This window comes from Cyanistes caeruleus, chromosome 18, assembly GCF_971803275.1.
Source record: "Cyanistes caeruleus chromosome 18, bCyaCae1.hap1.1, whole genome shotgun sequence".
NCBI lineage: Eukaryota > Metazoa > Chordata > Aves > Passeriformes > Paridae > Cyanistes > Cyanistes caeruleus.
In genome coordinates, this window is record NC_141718.1 from 5,456,423 (window position 1) to 5,474,839 (window position 18,417).

The 18,417-nt window shown below is 44.7% G+C and overlaps 1 protein-coding gene across 3 annotated transcripts in view; it reads left to right on the forward strand.

Annotated features, from left to right (window-relative positions):
• ULK1 (unc-51 like autophagy activating kinase 1) overlaps positions 1–18,417 on the forward strand; it is a 76,616-nt gene that overhangs the window by 19,845 nt on the left and 38,354 nt on the right. For all 3 annotated transcript variants that reach the window (XM_086856004.1, XM_086856006.1, XM_086856005.1), the window contains exons 7-10: positions 3,852–4,025; positions 5,731–5,804; positions 7,919–8,020; positions 15,194–15,252. In XM_086856004.1, the coding sequence (XP_086712130.1) occupies positions 3,852–4,025; positions 5,731–5,804; positions 7,919–8,020; positions 15,194–15,252 (409 nt within the window). The remainder of the gene's footprint in view (positions 1–3,851; positions 4,026–5,730; positions 5,805–7,918; positions 8,021–15,193; positions 15,253–18,417) is intronic.

The following is an 18,417-nucleotide window of genomic DNA, read 5'->3' on the forward strand; positions in this document are numbered from 1 at the left end:
AGGCTGTTATGGACACTTTATAAGAGTGTATTTTGGGCCTTTCATAAAGCTGTTGCTCTCATAACAGGGAATTTCTTTGTTTGATCGTGACACATGCAGGGAGCTTTGATCTAGTCCATCCCAAGTGGTGCAGGGACCCTGTTGCAAACCAGAGGTGTGAAGTGTTGCTCTGTAGCTTTTCTCCTTCTGCAGCCAGGTAATTAAGAAGGTCTAGTCCTATCACAGAAATATCTGGAGTAAGTCTTCTGAATTGTACAGAAGATTGATGGGAGTGTCACTGACCATGCTCTGCCTGGGTAGATGGGGTAGGTACAAACCAGGACCCAAACAAGTCAGCTTGGTCTCAGACTTCAGTGTGACTTGGATTGGGCCCATGTTAGAGATACTTGTGACACCTGTGGGTAAGAGGAGATGTTCTTTTTCCTAAATAACTTTTCCAAAACGGTGGTGTAATCCAGTGTCAGTGGGTGTACTCCAGTACATCTACTCTTGGATCAGCTGACAGGGGCTGTTTACTGCAGTTTACCTGGCAGCCTCTTGCAGGTTGAACTTCTCAGAACAGGCTGACCAGGGCACTTCTTAGGTGGCTTCATCCTTTCTCTCTGCCTTAAGAGCTCAAGGCATATGGGCCCCACAGTGACCCAGAGCAAATATTTGCTCTGATCTACTGACCTGAGCAGCTCAAGGCAGTAAGCAGAGTGCCTCATCACTGAAGTGGAGCCCATGAAAATAAACACAGGGGTATTATTGCTTCCCAGTAAAGGCAGAGTAGGGCTTGTGAAACAGCATCCTCTGCAAGAATGTATTGCTCACCACAGACATCTACAGGGATGTCCAGACTTCAGTGCAGGATTATTATTTTGCCAGGAGTTTTCTGGTGAAGATGAGAATATCCCCTTTTTACAGGGACAGACTTACAAGTTCCCTGTTTGGGATTTAGCAAGGGAAGAGAGTTGTTTTGTTCTCCACTTGTTTGGGTTTTTTGATGGCACCTAAATTGAATTAGTTTTCTGTATCTTCTCCTTCCCTCTGCTGTTGGTAGCTGGTCTGGGAGGACTTTTGCAGACCAGTATCCTGAAGTCATTGAAAATGCCAGTTGTATTTATGTTTCTGTCCTTCAGTTGCAGATTGCTGCTGTCACACAGTAGACTGATGGGCTGAGTATGAGAGATAAGGAGTTTTGTTTTCCAGTGTTACAGCCTGTTTGTTAGTGGAAGGAGGTAAAAGGGTATTGCCCCTACCCTCCCCAAGGAAATGACTGTCCCTTCTCTCTTCCTGAGGGCAGAGCCTCAATTTTCCAGTCCTGCCTTCCCACCTGCATTTGTGAGATTTAATGCTGCCAGAGGATCCAGCAGACTTCTGTCTGGTTTTGCAGCACTACAATATGGTATCTCCACTCTGCTACTGCAGTTGCACTGGGGGAAAATATCTGCAGGCTCAATACACCAGTTTAGATTCTCTGTGCCAGGAAAACAGTCCTTTTGCAGTGCTGAGAACTTTGTACAGACTTCTGTGAAGTGGAAAAGCTTAAATTCTGCAGAAACAGATCGTTTAGAAGCCCTGTTTTCTATGGATGAATGGATTCTTCTGATCTTGGTAGCAATGTTGTTGTTTTCAGTATTGTAAAGAGTTATAATTCACATCAGGAGGCTGAGCTGGTTTGCTGAGGGCTGGTGCTGTGTTAGTCTTATAGCCACCAAATTATCTAAAGGAGAGGGTAACGCCTTAAAGCTGTGGCACGCTCTTGGGACTGCAGGTCATGACAAGGCTCTCCACAGTTCCTCTGCTAGAGGCAGAGTGTGTTTAGCCAGGAGCTGATAATTGCCTGCTGCCTTAATAATAAAAATTACCAAGTTTCAAGTCTTGCCTCACATATGGGGGAGGGTGACTGGTCCATCCTTTCTTGGGCCTGAGCTGAACTGGGGGGAAAAAAAAAAAAACCCTTTTTGAATTCCTGCTGTTTTGTTTAAAAATGGTGTTTTAACCATTCCTGAATAGATTTCCTTGAGTATAAATTGCAGAGATACTGCAGAGCTCTTTTGTTGGAGAGAATATTGAGCACAGCTAAGAGATGCTAGACTTTTAATGGACAGAAAATGGTATGGGGCTGAGTGCATATTGTATTACACAGATGTTGTATTTCAGCAGGAGGTTGGGGGAAGCTTTGTTAAAGATGAGGCAGTGCTTTCTTCAGAAGATGCAAGTGTGTTTCGAAGACTTGCATCTGAGCTGCCTCTTGGTATCCTTAAAATCCCTTCATTGGCTCTCCCCTTCTGGGAGAGGAGTCTTGTGAACTCCAGCTGAGTGCCAGTTGATCAGGAAAAAGGCTCAGTGAGGGGACAGAAACTCTAGACACATGTGCCCTGCTCTCACGTGTTGTGAGTCCAGGACCACCTGATAGCCATGGTGACACTTTAGCTGTGCTAGTGCCTCCTAGAGCAGTGAGGCTTGGGAGTGGTGGGAGTTCATTTTCTATTCTAAGCGCTGCTTAACTTATCTGTGTCCCTTGCTGCTTCCCATCCATGTATTTTAAAAGTTAGATTTTTAATTTCCTGTGTTGTGTTAAAGCTGTGTGCAGCCTCAGCTGTGTTTTCATAAGGATTCCTCCCTTCTAGCTGACTGGGTAGAGTGGTGTTTTGAAGCTCCTGCCAGCCTGTTTTAATGTCTTACTAGAGGACAGCTGGAAAAACGCTAATGAAGTCCCAAGTCATTTACAGGGACCTTTTACAAAAGAAATTATTTTATTCAAGTGAAATGGTGCTTGCTTGAAGCCTGACTTGCTCAGTGACTGACAAGGAGGCAGGCTGGTAGCACTGTTGATCCTGGGGTTTGTTCAGCAGGCTGTTCCCAGCTTTGGCAGGAGTTTAATACGTATAGTTCTTAAAATAACAACAGCTGATGTCTCACTGCTCTGATTAGAAGAGCCAGTTGAAAATTATTTTAATCCCCTCAATATTTATTTTCACACCACAGTCCCTGGGAGGCCTGTATCTCAGGAGAGGCTACTTCAGAGCTTCTATATTTGCAGATTTTGATCACTAATACATTTTTTAAAAAAACTTGGCTTGTGAAAACATTTTGAGACGTTCTTGCTGTATCAATGGATGTAGGATGGAGGGTGGCAGGTGATGGTTTGCAGGGGTCATTTGGTAGGGTCTGTTGTTAAGTACTGGACTGTGGATCACCCAAACACGGGATTTGGGATTAGAATTCTGGTTTGGTTGGGTGATGATGCACAAGGGTTAGGCCTAGACTTGGACTCATACCCTAAAGGTACAGATCCCTGCTGGCCATGTGCCCTAACCTACTGTGAATTTAACCTACCAACCCTTCCCAGGTCCAGCATGAGCCCTAATGAGTCTTGCAGGCATAAATCCTGATCCTAATTGTCTTTCCTCTTAGCTCCACCTTTACACCTAGTCTTTGTGATAAAGCTCTGACCTTGGGTATCCAGCTGCTGCTGACCATAGCTCACAGGCAGCCACAGCCCTGCCTGGTGCTTTGCCTGGATCTGCCTGGCAGCTCTTGCTGAGGGAAGCCCTAAACCTCACCAGATGCCACTTTTGGACACAGTTAATAACCCAGATTCAGCATTCAGTGCTGGCCTGAGTTCCCCATGAGAGACTTGGGGCTGAAAACAGCCCTGACCACAGAATAAGCTGGGAATGCAAATGCTCTCCCTTGTTGCCTGTAGGAATCATTCAGAAATGGTGTGTGGGGAAAAGACATCATATGTGGGAATAAAATGACAAATTACAGTTAATTGCTGTGAGACTCTGCCCTCTGGGCTCCTCAGAGAACTGGCATTATAAGTTTTTCATCTGTGGTTATTTTTCTTTCCTCCTTCCCAGCTATGCGGACACTTAGTGAAGACACCATCAGGCTCTTTCTCCAGCAGATAGCAGGTGCCATGAAAATGCTGCACAGCAAGGGCATCATCCATCGGGACTTGAAGCCACAGAATATCCTCCTTTCTTATGCTGGAGGCAGGAAATCAAATCCCAACAACATTCGCATAAAGATCGGTAAGACACCGCTACAAATGTCATCCTGAGCTCTCAGGAATTTGGTGATGGATGGGTGGAAACCTCAGTCTTACTCTGGAGAACTGTCTAGGAGGAGAAAAGCATTGCTCCATTTTAAAAACACCCTAATGGTTTTCATTCTTAGTTCCTCTGGTAAATGTAGCCTTCAGCTGCCTCCAAGGAGTAAGAGCAAAAGCTTTCTGCTCTGCCAGGACACAGATTCAACACAAAGGAATTGGGCAGGCCTTGCCCTGCTCCCAGCTGAATGGTGCCTCCCTCAGTAAAAACAAACACCAGTCTGTCCTAATTGGCTTGTAATCTCCAGGCTTACCAAGAAATAAACAGAAGTTGTGGCTTTTGTCTTCAGCTTTTAACAGTATTGAGGTTAAATGTTGTTGTCTGAAGACCTGACACTAGTTGCTCTCCTGGCTGGTCTCAGAGGGCTCAGTGGGCTGTCAGGCAGACCCAAAAGCGGGAGTTTTCTCAGTCTGAACCAGAGACAGGCTTCTAAGCTGCATCTTGAAGAAATTCAGCACATCAGCACATCAGGCAGGTGGCACAGATGGCCCAGTAGTTGGGATGGGTGCTCCAGAAATCCAGTTACAGAGCACACACATTCCCTGCGGTCCCTCAAAAATAAGATGACATCACCCTCACACGTGGGCTTTTGGTTACATTACAACTCAGAGCTGAAGCTGACACCAGTTAGGTAGAACTGTTCCTCACCATAACCTTGTGCTGTGGAGAAAGTGTTAGTGCTTTCCTTCAGCTGGGAAACGAGGTCCAGTGGAAAACTTGTAAATGCTGCATCTTGTTTGACTGAAGCATTTTGATGTGCGTTTTGTTTTGTTTTTTGTCAAGTGCAGAGTTAATATCTGTAAGGAAGGGATTTGGAGCTGAAAACACAGGCAGGAGGGAGGGCTGTGGGCACAACTGCTCTTGGGTTTGATGTAACCTGCAACCCTCCCTGAGGAGTACATGGTCCAGGGAGAATCTGGCTGTACCAGTTCATTAGTGGCAGATGACAGTGTAAACAGCTGTGTCAATGTCCTAGGCTTGAAATATCTGGTAACCTTGAGAGAACATCTCACTGTCATATGATCAGATGCTGAGTAACCTGTAGAGGTAATTCCCCTTAGTATTCCTTGTTCCTGGCTCTTCTACCTGCTAAGTGAACTGTGGCTCAGTTTTCTGTCCTGGTGCTGGGGTACCATTCTAAAGGAACAGAACAAAACTTGTTTTGGTAGGGCTGGTCTAGAAGTGTGGGTAGTGGTGAGTAGTGGTTCCTCCTGGATGTGTTTCACATTACAGCTTTTTCAATGGAGGGGAACTTTCAGTTCCCCAAATGAAAGGCTGACACAGCAGCAGATGAACTGTCTGGTTATGAATTGGCACATTCTCACTGAATTCAAGAGAGCCTTCCCAGCTGACATTTCAGAGTTCAGGCAGGTGGGTACTGATCCCTGAAAGAGGGGTGGGAGTTAGTTCATCTGAATGCTATTGGGGCTTGGTCTGTCCTTTTGTAGTGTCTGTAGTGTGCATTAATAACTAGCACAAGGATGCTGCTGCTCAAGAAGAGCTGTCAGAGTCTTGCTAAGATGGGATAGAGGCTGCAAAGATTGATGGGAAATGAAGGTAAAGTAGGAAGAGTCAACTGGAGTGGAGCTGGTGTCTGCTTCTGACCCACCTCTGTTTCTCTCTGTAGCTGACTTTGGGTTTGCCCGATACCTGCAGAACAATATGATGGCAGCAACATTGTGTGGTTCACCTATGTACATGGTAAGTGTGATTTTTCTACAAGATTTTCTGTGTTGTTCTTGCTTTGCTCCCCAAAAGCAAGGCTTTGTTTTTATCTAGTCTTTCCCCCAGAGGTGAAATTTTGTTTACTTAGAAACCAGCTATTACACGAGTAGATTCCTGAAGTTCTGGCTGCTGTGTTGTCATGTTACTTCCAGGTGTGATGTGGATAAATCATGCTTCCAGGATGACTGCTTAGACTGTGAAACTGATGTGCATAAGAAACCAAACTGATCCCTTTTACCCTCTTTGTACTTTCCACTCTGGGATCAGGTTGTGATGAGGTCCTCATTGCAGCAGTCAAGGTCTTGGTGTCACATCAAGTCAGTGAGAGGAAAAATGAGAAAACTAGACAGAAATAAAAATGTCAAAGCCAGACTTGTAATAGTTCCTGGGGACGTGGGTGTCTGAGCTCAAAGTAAAAAGATGATGTGAGTCAATTTAGGTTGAAGTGTTTACAGGTGCCCTGGGGTGAAAGGCATCTCATTTCAAACACAATCTAATCCACTCTTAAGTTTTTTGTCTGTAGTCTTTGGGCATAGTTAGGCTGGACTGTGCTGCACTGCACAGGCATAGTGTATTTGGTAGTCTGTTCCACAGAACTACCTCAAGCAAAACACACTTCCTCTCTCTCCCTTTTTTTGAAGCCTGATGTTTATTTGAACTATGCTATATATGAAGATGATGTAACTCTCCTCTCCTGTGAGAGTTTCCTGAATTGTCTATTTTTAGTGATACTTTTTCTTTCAGAGTCTCTTGTGAAAGTAATTGAAAACACCCAGCTTATTTTCTGAAAGAGCTGGAGGAAATCAGTGATTATATTTTTTTCTATTTGTTTTTTATTTTAAACAACACTGGATGTTACAAGAAATTTCAACGTTTCACATTGTTCTCTGTTTATTGATGGGTCTGAAGGAAGATGGGAGGGGAGGGTTCAGATGGGATTCAGGGAGGGTTTTGAAGTCTTTCCCTACTGCTATTGTGAGTCTTGTGCAGGAGCCCTGGGAACATCTGCTGGCAAGGCAGGACTTTATTCCTTGCTTTGGCTTACAGGCTATTCCTGCTTTGTTTCATTTTGCTCCTTTAAAAAAAAAGAAAGGTATTTTACCTCTACCAAAAGGAGCTTTCTGTCTGAACCCCAGTATGATCCATGCCATGACAAGACTTGAAATCTCCTTGTGCAGTTCTTGCCCTGCTGCTTTGGCTTTGTTTGGTGCCATGCCTCCTTCCCTTAGGGACAGACTGAAGTCCTGTCCACAATTTACTTATTGCCATTTTTTTTTTTCCATTACGTGTGGCCTTTACTTTTAACAGATCTAAAAAATTGATCTTGTTCCATGCTGGCAGCACTGCAATGAAATCTGCAGTTATAAACGCGTGGGATTAGCCAGGCTGCCCTCCTGTCCCTCCTCTGGTGCTGCTCCTGAGGCTCTGCCTGCTGAGCCAGGGGCTCTGGGGGCTTGCACTGTCTCCAGCTTCTGGAACAAGCCTGGGAGGGAGCAGCTGAGGGCACAATGTGGGATTAGAAACCAGAGTCTGAGGCACAGCAGGGCTCAAGCTGTTGGATTGGAATTCTGCCTTTGAACCCAAACTGTGACCTTGGCACCAGGCCCTGGAGCTTAATTAATGTGCTGCCATCTTGGGCTAAATGAGGGAAATGCCCAAGTGGTGCAGCTTGTGATGTGGGCTGGAGTTTACCTGTGCAGTGGGAGCCTTTGCTGCTCTTGATCTTGCTCCTTGCTTTGGCTGAGAACATGTTTGTGATTTCAGTGGGGCTTCTTCTGGTGGATTCAGCAGAAAATAGTACACTGGGAGAAGGGGAAGTGCTGAGTTTAGCCAAAATACACATTATTAGGATGGATTTTTGTCTTCTGAATGAAAGTCTCTGCTTCCCCTACGTAAATAGGGAAGTGGCCCTTTCAATATGGTGTTACAGTCTTACTGGGAGTAAGTCTTTCATGGTTATTGGGGAATCTAGCTCAAGAGGTTTTATAGCATTATTGTGACTTCTCTCTCTTGGAGCTGCTAAAAAAACCACCAAAACACCAAAACTACTTCTTTTTTATAAAATAAGTTTCCCTTCTCTCCCCCAAAAGGCACCAGAAGTCATTATGTCACAACACTACGATGCCAAAGCTGATCTCTGGAGTATAGGAACCATCATTTATCAGTGTCTAACAGGAAAGGCTCCCTTTCAGGTGAGTTGCTTAGATTTGATGTTTGACTCTTTCTTGCTTTTTTTTATCTTATCTTCTAACCTGGTTACCCTAAGGCATCTGTCATCTCAAATATCAGCTCCCATAGATCCAGCCTCATGAGGGTCTGACTGTCCAACACTTTGACAGTGTTGTGCTTTATGTGTTGTAATGCTGGATGTGTTACTAGAATATGCCTCTTCTCTGGGCTGTCTCTCGTTGAAATGTATTTCCCAGCTATAAGAGCTTAGGAAGGGTCACTTATTGAGAAAATTACCATGAATCAGTTAAAGCAGTGGGGTTTTTTAAGGCCTACACTTAGAAAATCAGTTTCTATTTACAACTGTAGTCAGTGTATAATTTATAATTATAATTCTGTTGGATATAGAAGGACCATAAGAAAGATTGTAATTGCAAGTTAATGTTCAGGATGATTTGGTGGTAAGTAGTGTATTGCAGCTAAATCAACTTGGTTTTCAGAGCAGTTAAGCAGGATAATATCAAAAGGATCTTATCTGTCATCTCACAGCAATCTCTTCCAGCCTGAAATGTTTATGTTCATCAGATCCAAACCCCTCCAAATATAACACAGTCCTGTAAAGCTCCACCCTGTACTTAATGCCATAACTTCTGGATGAGATACAGCATATCCTTTGTGAACAGCATTCTCTAACTTTAAGAATTCACCACAGCCTTACTCCTCTTGCTTCAGAATTACTTCACACATTTTTCCTCATCCATAGCTGGAATTCATCTAGACTCAGTGTATTTTTTTTTTGTTAGCTACACTGTGTGCTACTTATTCCATCTCTGAATGAGATCAGCAGACTCTCCCTTGATATTACTGTTCTAAAGCACTGTATTTGTCAGATTTTTTTCCCCCTTTCTTTCTGGTCCTCTCTTATGTCCTGATATCCCTTTATCCTGATACCCTAACAAAATAAAATGGAAAAAATCCCCAACAAACCCCAAAAAATTAATAAAAAGGAAACAAAAAAAGCACAAAAGAAAGTCAGTCAGAGGGAAATCTATGCTCATGTAATAAGGCAAATTTTACGAAGTGAAGGACTTTATGAGCTTTAGTTCCACAGCTCTTTAGGATTTCACACAAGACCTGGAATGTTTATACAGTTACATCATCAGGGAGGATAAAGTGAGTTCTGAATCTGTTGCAGGAAAGAGTGGGAAAATACAGGAGTAAACTAATGGTATGTTTTGGTTTTGTCTAGAGCCAAGAACACTTTTTTCCTTCAGGGTAATTTTTTCCCTGCTGCTATAAGAATCTTCCACTCCAATGCTTTATATTCTGTCCACCAGCTTCCTCTGTATTTAGAGCAAGACTTCATTTCCCTTGCTTGTTACTTTTTTTATAAACCCCTACAAAATGCACTGAAACTTCTGAATGGCTTCTGTTTACTGGCTGCATCCACTTGTCATCAGTGTTAGTATCTTTGTTTGAGAGGAAAAAATGACTGTTGGGATGAAAAAAAAATAAAGTTTGTGTGTTAGGAAGAAAATGGGGAGGAGAAAGCAAGCTCTGACTATGGTATACATAGGAGATTCTGGCATGGATTCTCCCTTGTCTTAGTGCCTTTTAGTCTCTAAAGGCACCTTGGTACCTACTCATTCAAATGATTTAATTACTGTTTAATGTGGTGACTTTATCATAGGGACTCTTCGTCTCAGATTGAAGTGTGGCAATACCCTGCCTTGGAGTGGACAGTGAAGGGACACTTCAGTCCCTGCCCAGCAGTTCCTGACCTTGCTTTGTGCTTGCCTCGTTAGATAACTCTCTCCCAACATCTGTTGGGCTGGGATTGGGGGTTATTGGTTTCTCAATTTCAGTTTTCCCCACACCCTTTCCTCTTTTGGAGGTTGTATTTTGAAGCAAAATGCCAGGCCATGTTTGTGACTGCAGTAACAGCTGTGGATGTGTTTGAGCAGGGAGAGAGAGGAGCTCAGCCCAGATGGTTCTTTATGCCCCATCTATTTGTTTTGGCCATGCATGTCACAGATTGCCTTCCAGCTTGAGATCCAGGTGAAAGAAGCTTGTCTAGGGAAAGCTGGTTAAAGGTTAACTGGCTTTCTGTCTTCTTTGGCATGACTGTGTTGTATGAATTTGCTGATGGTCACTGAGCAGGCAAGAAGCTGTTGTTTACAGGGCTTTTAGGAGAAAAGAGGGCTAGTGGACAGAGGTGATTGGGACACCATGAATAGGAATGAGTGCTTTTGGGTGGGATGTCTACCAATGGGTGGGAAGAAAACAGGCAGATTCCACACAGTGCCACCAGCAGACCCAGTTGTACAGGGAAGCCAGGAACTGGATTTCTGAGTGAACCTCTTCAGGCTAAATCCTCACTGTGCCTTCCCTCCCAGGCTGGCAAAGATAGCTCCTCATCTCTGTCTAGCTGAGATTCCCATGGGAATCTGGAGCTCAGTGGCGTGAAACATGCTGTGTTTGGGTGTCAATGCATGAGCCAAGGAGGATCCTTCAGGATTCTTCAGGAGGATGCAAACAAAAAGGACTCCAGTGTTATCTGTGGTGAGGAGGAATGAGCTGCCTAAAAATAAAATAGGGCTTTGAGGAAATGGGTTAGATGGAAAAAAGATCAAATGTGTAGAAAGGCTGAGGCAGCTGTCAGTCCTGAAAGTGCTCGTAAATCAAGACAGAGATGTATGTGTGTGATTGTGATTTCTGGCTGTCTCAGAGTTAAAATTAACTGTAGCTGGGTCACCCAAGGCAATTTCCCAGAACCATTCCTGTCCCTTCCCTGCCTCACTGCACACAGACAAGAAAGAAGCTGCTGATGCTCAGATGTGAACAGTTGGTAGGATGGCTGGTGAAGCTTTCTTAAGGAGCTTTTTGTATTAAACATGCCCATAAACAAAACAGTGAGACTGCCACAGGGATGAGATTAATGGGATTCATAATCCCTATAAACAGATTTGCTGAGCACTGTATTAATGTGGAATTGTTAATTTGCCTTGCCTAATAAGTGGTCTGCACTCACATCTCTGCGTTTCTGTCACTGAGGACAGGACTTGAACAGTGAATTTCCTGCTCCTGCTGACCAGAACTGGGTAGTACCTTGGGAATGCAGTGGTTTGCTCTTGTTCTTACCTGAGTTGAAAAGATTGGGACCCTGTGCCTACCGTGAGGTCGTGCTGGCTGTGTAAACAAGCAACAACCAGAAGCAAAGCTGGAGGCAAGAGAAGAAAGATTTACACAAGGTCTAAAACAGTCCAAAACCAATCTAGTCCTTGTCAGATGGTGTTTTAAATATGATTAGTTAAATGACCTCAATCTCCTTTTTTTTTCCCCTGTGTGGGAGGAATCACACTGATATTTCTGGTGGCTTCTGTTGTATGACCCCTTTTAAATCTGGGCAGCTCTTGGTAAGCAGACACCCCACTGAGCACTGGCAGGTTGTGTCAGAGCTGGCTCTGGCACTGGGATATCAGATCCTGCTAAACACCATGAAACCTGGCTGTCTGCTGTCTGAGCCTTTGCATGGATCTTGAGCTTTCTACAGACATGGTGCCCTGTGTCTGGGGAGAGTGAACCAAAGAGCAGGGAATCAACAAGGGAATTAATAGCTGGTCTGTCAGCTCTGAAAGAGTTCACCTGCCTGTTTATGTTCTGATCCCAGCTAGCTGTAAGGTGAAAAGTTAATTTCTAAGTCTGGTGTACCAAGTTTACTGCTTTAATTCTGAGTTAATTCTGTCTGCATAAGTACTAGGATTATGTATCACTTACAGCAACTGCTATGTTGTGAAATGCTTTGAGGAACACCAGGAAAGAGTGGATTTTATGCCAAGAATTTGAACCCCTGGTTTATTTGATAGGCAGCTTGCTCTTCTGTTCCCAGCTCTGTTCCTCTGGAGTGCCCTGTGTCCATGGGGACAGGAATTCCTGGAACTGGTGGGTCATTCTGCTGAGAATGAGTGCAGTGATTGACTTGCTGTAGTCAATGAACCACTTTTGGCTTTTGGACCGGTGTTTGTGGGTCTTGCCATGCTCTGTTGGCAGTATAGAGAAATCCAGAGACTGCTAAAGAAAAAGGTTCAAGGGGTGGTTTTTTTGTTTGCTTGTCCTTGGGTTTTCAAGTCCTCTGAATGCCAGCCACTTCGTTGTGGGAGTCTTTAAAACATCAGAAAGTATTTTCAGCAGGTTTTCAAGCTTTTTTTTCTAGAGCTACTGAGCTAGAAACAACATTACTTATTTATTTTTTTCTTTCTAACATATCCGAATCCCCTTTCTTCACCTCTAAATGCCCAAGGAAAGGATTCAAAGAGCGAGGCAGATACCATACACCTGCTAGGGAGTGTTGAATAGACAGGGCTCTTCAGAGAAGGTGTGAATGTCTCTGACCTTCTTCTGTCTGAGTGTTGGGCTTTTGCATCCAGCCATGTCCCAAGCATGATAAATCCACTGCTGAGTGCTTTTGAAAGCACCACCCTGCCTGCTTTTCACATGCAGTTCACTTCCAGGCAGCCAGCACTGAAGGGGATTTGGCAGGGTTCTGCTGAATGCCTTTGTTGGCTCAACATATTTCCACTGCTGCTCAGGACAAAGTAACAGAGTGGCAGGATTGAATTTGTCCCATTGCCTCTATATATAGAAAGGGTAGACAAAACCAAAATGCAGCTGCTCTGTAGTGACATGAGGAGGGGACTGAGGGTGTGAACTGAGCTGCTGGTGTGCCCTCCTGGCCTTAGGCAAAGCTGAGCTGTTCTGCATCCCTGCCTCTGATAGATGGGTGCTGTCCCACAGGTAGAAGTTGGCTCTGTGTACCTTGAATGGTCAGGCTGTTACGTGCCTAAAGTGTGCTTTTGCTGGTGTTTTTCTTGGGCAGGGTGTATCTGCCTAGAAGGCAGATTTCAAGTTAGGTTCTTAGCTTCCTGGATGAGGGAATTTAGGTGACATTTTTACTGCATTACAAACATTTCTGGGTTTTTTTTCCCCGTGATCCTTATAGAAGCGCTGCTTATTGAAAGGAGTGGTGAGCAAAGTGGCTGAGGGTCCTAGTTCTTTCTGAATTGTATGATAGCAAGAGAGCAGTGGACAGGTTACTGGGAGCAGAGCTCTGTGACTCAGCCAATTAATAATGAAGTTAACTGAGGATGCAGTTGGTTTTGCCAAATTAATGGTGATCCATGGCTGTCTGTGCTGGGCACTCACTAGAATGACTCCCTTCCTCTGGTATCTGCACTGGGGACCAACCTTGAATGGCAGGCTCAGGGGCAGCCCAAGTGAAAAGGAGCCTGGCAGCCTGGTATGGTCCCTGCAGAGCAAGTGGAGATTGTACTGGGACAGCAGAATGTAGAGGAACAGCATCCCTACAGGCACATCTCTTGAATTTGTACAAAGATGAGGAAAACTTCATTGAGAATTTTGTTTCTATCCAAGCCAGCACTTTGAAACCTTCTCTAATGAACTGGTCTTCATGTATGTGCTGCTTTGAATATACTCTCTTTCTTGGCAGGAAAATTTCTGACAAAACAGTCTTTGAAGTAGATCAGAGCTTCATTGTATTTGTGAAACAATTGAGCTGTTGCAACAGGAAATGACCAGAGCAAACAGCCAAGGCTTGTATCTGAAGTGAATGAGCCCTTCCCTCCCTGTGCTGGAGTTCTGCCCCTCCTTGTACGTTGTGTGGTCAGGAATATTTGTCATCACTCTGGGCAATGTGGCCAGGCCATTTGGTGCAGTGTGTATGCTTGTCTCCCTAAAGTTTGCCAAATATTAATCTAATTACATTCCAAGATCTGCAAGGGGAAGGTGTAAAATGGAGTTTTCCTGAATCAAATTGAGTGGCAGCAATTGGAAGTTGTGATGCAGTTTGGTGTCTGTGTAACAAAGTTTACATCTGCTTTAATTTTGATGTATTTTTGGTGTAGCTCCTGTCGGTAAGTCTGTGTAAAAAACACTGCCCTGATGAGTACTATATGAGTGTGTTGATACTATCAGCTTTTGAGACTGCCTTTGGTTTCTCTTGGGGTTTTTTTACTGAGCTCTCCGTTATCCTTAATTTTCATCTTCAGCCAGAGGGAGTAGGTAATGTTGAAACAATATCTCATGTGGCTGGTTTTCCAGCCATACCATGTTAGCGGTGTTTTGATGGCCATCTGCAGATTGGCCTGTCTGATTTGCCATTTTAAGCATCTTAATTGACCTTAAATGCTTCTGATTTAGAAACAGAAGTAGGTGGAAAGCTCGAGGGGTTTTTGAGCCTGCCCTGAACATCAGGAGAAGCTGCCTGTTGCCTCCTCATTCACACTTTCCTACACACTCTGCTGAAATAATAATTGATTGCAGATGAATCCCTGTGATCTTCCTGCCCTGTTTGTGTGCCTTCATGTCTGTGTTATGCCAGCAGCCTGCTCTGCCTTTAATAAAGCAACTTTGCCTAAGCAGGAAAGCTTGAGACACTAGGGTTAATTTACTGGCCTGTATTATTCATTGCATGAAAACAAATGGAGAATTTATATTAGGGGATTTTTATGTGTCTATGCTTGTCTAGTGGTGATTTTATTTTTAACCTCAGCTGTAAACCTCTTGTGCCTAGCCCCCACCTTTTTTGTTAATCGCATCTCTCAGAATTTGGAATCTGGACATCAACATCCCCCGCAGTTGTGTATATTACTGCACAAATAAAATAGGAGCTATGGCTTGAGACCTTCTGGCTTCCTGGAACTAAAGTAGAAAATCCTAATTCAGTTGCTTCATGTTCCTAGCCTCTTCACAGATCCCTTGCCCATCAACAGGCTCCCTGCCCCTTTTCTAAATGCCCTGCAGCATTAATCCGTGTTCTCAGCAGGATCTGCCATTCATCATTTGGGACTCATCACGTCTACAATTATTTAGTCTCCTGGGTGAGGCTATTAGGCCAGCTCAAACCTGAGCATCAGAGCCCACTGCACTGAAGCTCAGCCCATGGAAGGGCAGAGCAGGACAGAACCAGGTCAGGGACAAAATGACAGCAGGTTGAAATGCTGTATTTTCCCTGCAGCACAGGCCTGGCTTTTCACTCTAAAGCAACCTGCAAGTTCTAATTGTGCTGGTCCATCAAGTAAAATGTGCCTCTGCTCTTCAGAGCTGCAATGAAATAGAAATGCTAATCCCTTTCCTTCGTGGTCAACTGCTTCATGTACTGGTTTCTTTCTCCCCTACAGGCCAGCAGCCCACAGGATCTCCGCCTCTTCTATGAGAAAAACAAGATGCTGATGCCCAAGTAAGCATTTTTCCAGTGTCAGTGTTTGTAGGCACTTGTTTACTCTGTGTTTACACCTGTCCTTGCATGCTACTGGCTTGTCACTTGGGGAGGTGACTGAAATATTTGGCCTCCTGCCTTTCCCCATTCCTTAACCCAGCAGTGACGTGGCCCAGAGAAAGTCAGACGGCAGCAGATAGCCAGGGTTGGGATGTTCTGTCTCTCTGCAGACAATGTTCTCCTACATTGCAAAAATTCAGGACTGTTAGTGATCCCAAGGGCCAGTTAGAGGTCCTGTTCCACACGTGGCTCCCCTGAGGCTGAGAGCCTCTGGGAGAGCTCAAGGCAATTCTGGGATCATGCGAGCAGCCAAACTGCAGCCTCTCCTGTAACCTGCCATACCTGACTGCAGATCACATTCCCATTTCTCACGTGTCAGGGCAGCAACTGCTTCTGTCCATCCTGCTGTATTGGGGGAAATACTATAACCTCCCTGGAAATGGACACTGCTGCAGTTTCCAGGGGGAAGAGAGCTGCTCTCATCCCAACAGGGTGTATGTTACCTCTCTGCTCGGTGCTGTGATTTGTCAGGGTATTTTAGTTTTGTTGCTGTGGTCTTTCCTTTTGATTTCTGAGCTCTGAAAGCAGAAGCTCATGCTGGCTCAGAAAACCTCAGCCTGGTACAGAGACAGGACTGAAGTTCCAGATTATATATCGAAAATCTGGATGGCCTCTTTTGACCAGAAAGTTAGCTGCCAGTTGGCAGAGCTCCTAATGCAGCCATATATGCAGGGAAGTTCATTGCGTTGCTGTTTATGGATTTTTCCTTTCCCTTATCAGTTCAGACAGTTCCAAGAGATAACTGGAAGGAACTGTCAAGAAGCTGGAGCTCTTATCAATGACTTGTGATATGCAGTTAATTTCCCTTTAAGTACTTCCTTTTTTGATTTGGGGAGAAGGCACGAATTTCTACCAGGATTACCTCTGAGGCACCTGGATTGAACCAGAGGGTGTGATGAAGTAAAACACCTGCAAAGAAACAATTTAAAGCAAAAATGTGACTGCATAGTTGGAGCCCAGTCTGTGTGAGCAGAAAGTAGAGCTTCTGTTTTTCCTATGCAGCCCAAAACACGACTGCTCACCTTTGAGATAGCCCCTCCTACTAAATGAGAAATTAATCCATAAAATGAGTAAGTTTTCTTGTGTTGATCCTTCTGCCTTGCTGTTCTTTGGCTCATGGTGCTGGCGAGGGGAGAAATGAAACTCAGCTGTAAGAGGAGAGCCTGTCTGTTCTTGTAGGGATTAGTCCTCCTTTGAGTCCTTCACACAGTCTGCATTTGCCTTTTTCACTTACCTGCACTTTTGAACTACTGAATTCATCCAAAATTCAGATCCAAACTGGTTGTTTTTCTCACTGTGGAAGTCATATCTGAACTGGCCTTTGTGTAAATGACAATTCCCTCTTTCCAAAGTCAGTTTGTCTCATTAACACGGGCTGCAATCTGTGCTATTCCTGAGTAAACATGAATAAACTGCCTGAGTGCCCTGCCAGCACAGGATGAAACACAAAACTACTCCAGAGACCTCCTTCTCAGACTGCAGCAGTGCCACAATTTGGTTTCATTTTCCCTGGGGCTATGCAGGCTGGCACACATTTCCTTGCCATGGCCAGGGAAAGTGTTTTGGCTTGGGAATGGAGTGGGGAAGCAGTCCTTGGCTGCACTGCTGCTGCTGGTAGGTGAGGAGATGCTGTTCTGAGCACTCTGGGGAGCCCATGGCAGGAGAAGCCCGAAGGCCTCACAATTTTAATAGTGCTGATCTAAATCATTAACATTTATTGTGCTGGTTTGCATGGCAAAGTACATCCCAGGTCATGGGGGCAAGGAGGCAGATTTGTTGCTTATGTTTAAAAAGATGGCCCTAGAGAATAATACTGAAGAGTAACAAAGCTTGATGCTTCAGACATGGGAGGTAAGAGGAGACAAACAGGCTGCTAATCTGCACCCTCTTTGTCTGTGTTGTGCCATCTGAAGTCCATGAGTTGATGTACCTGTTTCTTGGCTTTAAAACCATGCCAAAGCTAAAGTCATAGCTGGGAAATGGACTCATTTTGAATGAGAGCTTTATGTGTCACAGATAAATAAATTATGGTGATAACACTGCAGGGCTGCAGGACTCCAGCACTAATACATTTTTCAGGAGGCTGTTTGCTGTGGTATCTTTGAGTTATTCTATTACACACTGTGCTTCCAAGGGACACACCTCTTTTGATGGGAGGCTCTGCCTGAGTCTCAGTCTGACTGCATCCCTTCCAGAGTCCTGGAGGTGGCCTCCTCCTGTGTCAGCCCAAGAAGGTGCACAAAACCATTCTAGCATCAGGGATGGAAAAGCAGCTCCTCCAGTACAAACAAGGATGAGGGATGCTTGCCATCACTCTCTGTTCTTGGAACTGCTGGGTTCAAATTCCAGCAAGGCCTAGGGCTTCACAGAAAAATAACTGGGTGGTACTGACACGTGTAAACACATATATTGCCTCCCATCTCCTGTTTCTCTGAACAGGTAGTGCTAGCTAGCACACTTTTTTTCCCCCCCACTATTTTTGGGCCAGCCTCTGTTTTTGCCTGTCTGTGGTAGGGTATGTTGGTGGAGATGGTATAGGAAGGGTTTTTTCTCCCAGCATTGGTCAGGCTTGGCCTCAGGGCAGTGACTGATGCCAGAGCCACGTGCAGAGCCACTGAGAGCTAAAATCACTGTGCTGGGCACACATGTCATCACCTCAGCTGACCCAGCATGGGGAGAGGGGAAAGCCTGGCAGAGCATGAGGGCCATGCTGGGAACAACCATGATAAACAGAGTTAATACCGAGAGGAGCTGTATCCACCCACGCTTCTCTAGGAGAGCTCTGCCCCAGCCCAAAGCTCCCAGCAGCACTTCTGGGGATGGAGGGAAGTCAGCAGAGCTGAATCCACTTATGCAAGAGCTGAACTCTGCTTTCTGTTCCTTAATCCATTCATTTATTCCCTGCATTTTTCAATCTGCAGGGGTTATGGAGAGCTGCCCTGGCCTCTCCCCCATCTGCTTGAGGGGTGAGGGAGAGCACAGTGCTTTACCAGCTCTTCTGTGTTTCAAAGGCTGTTGAAAAGAATATTTTCTTCCTAACTATGCTGAAAAGTGAGGTAATAACTG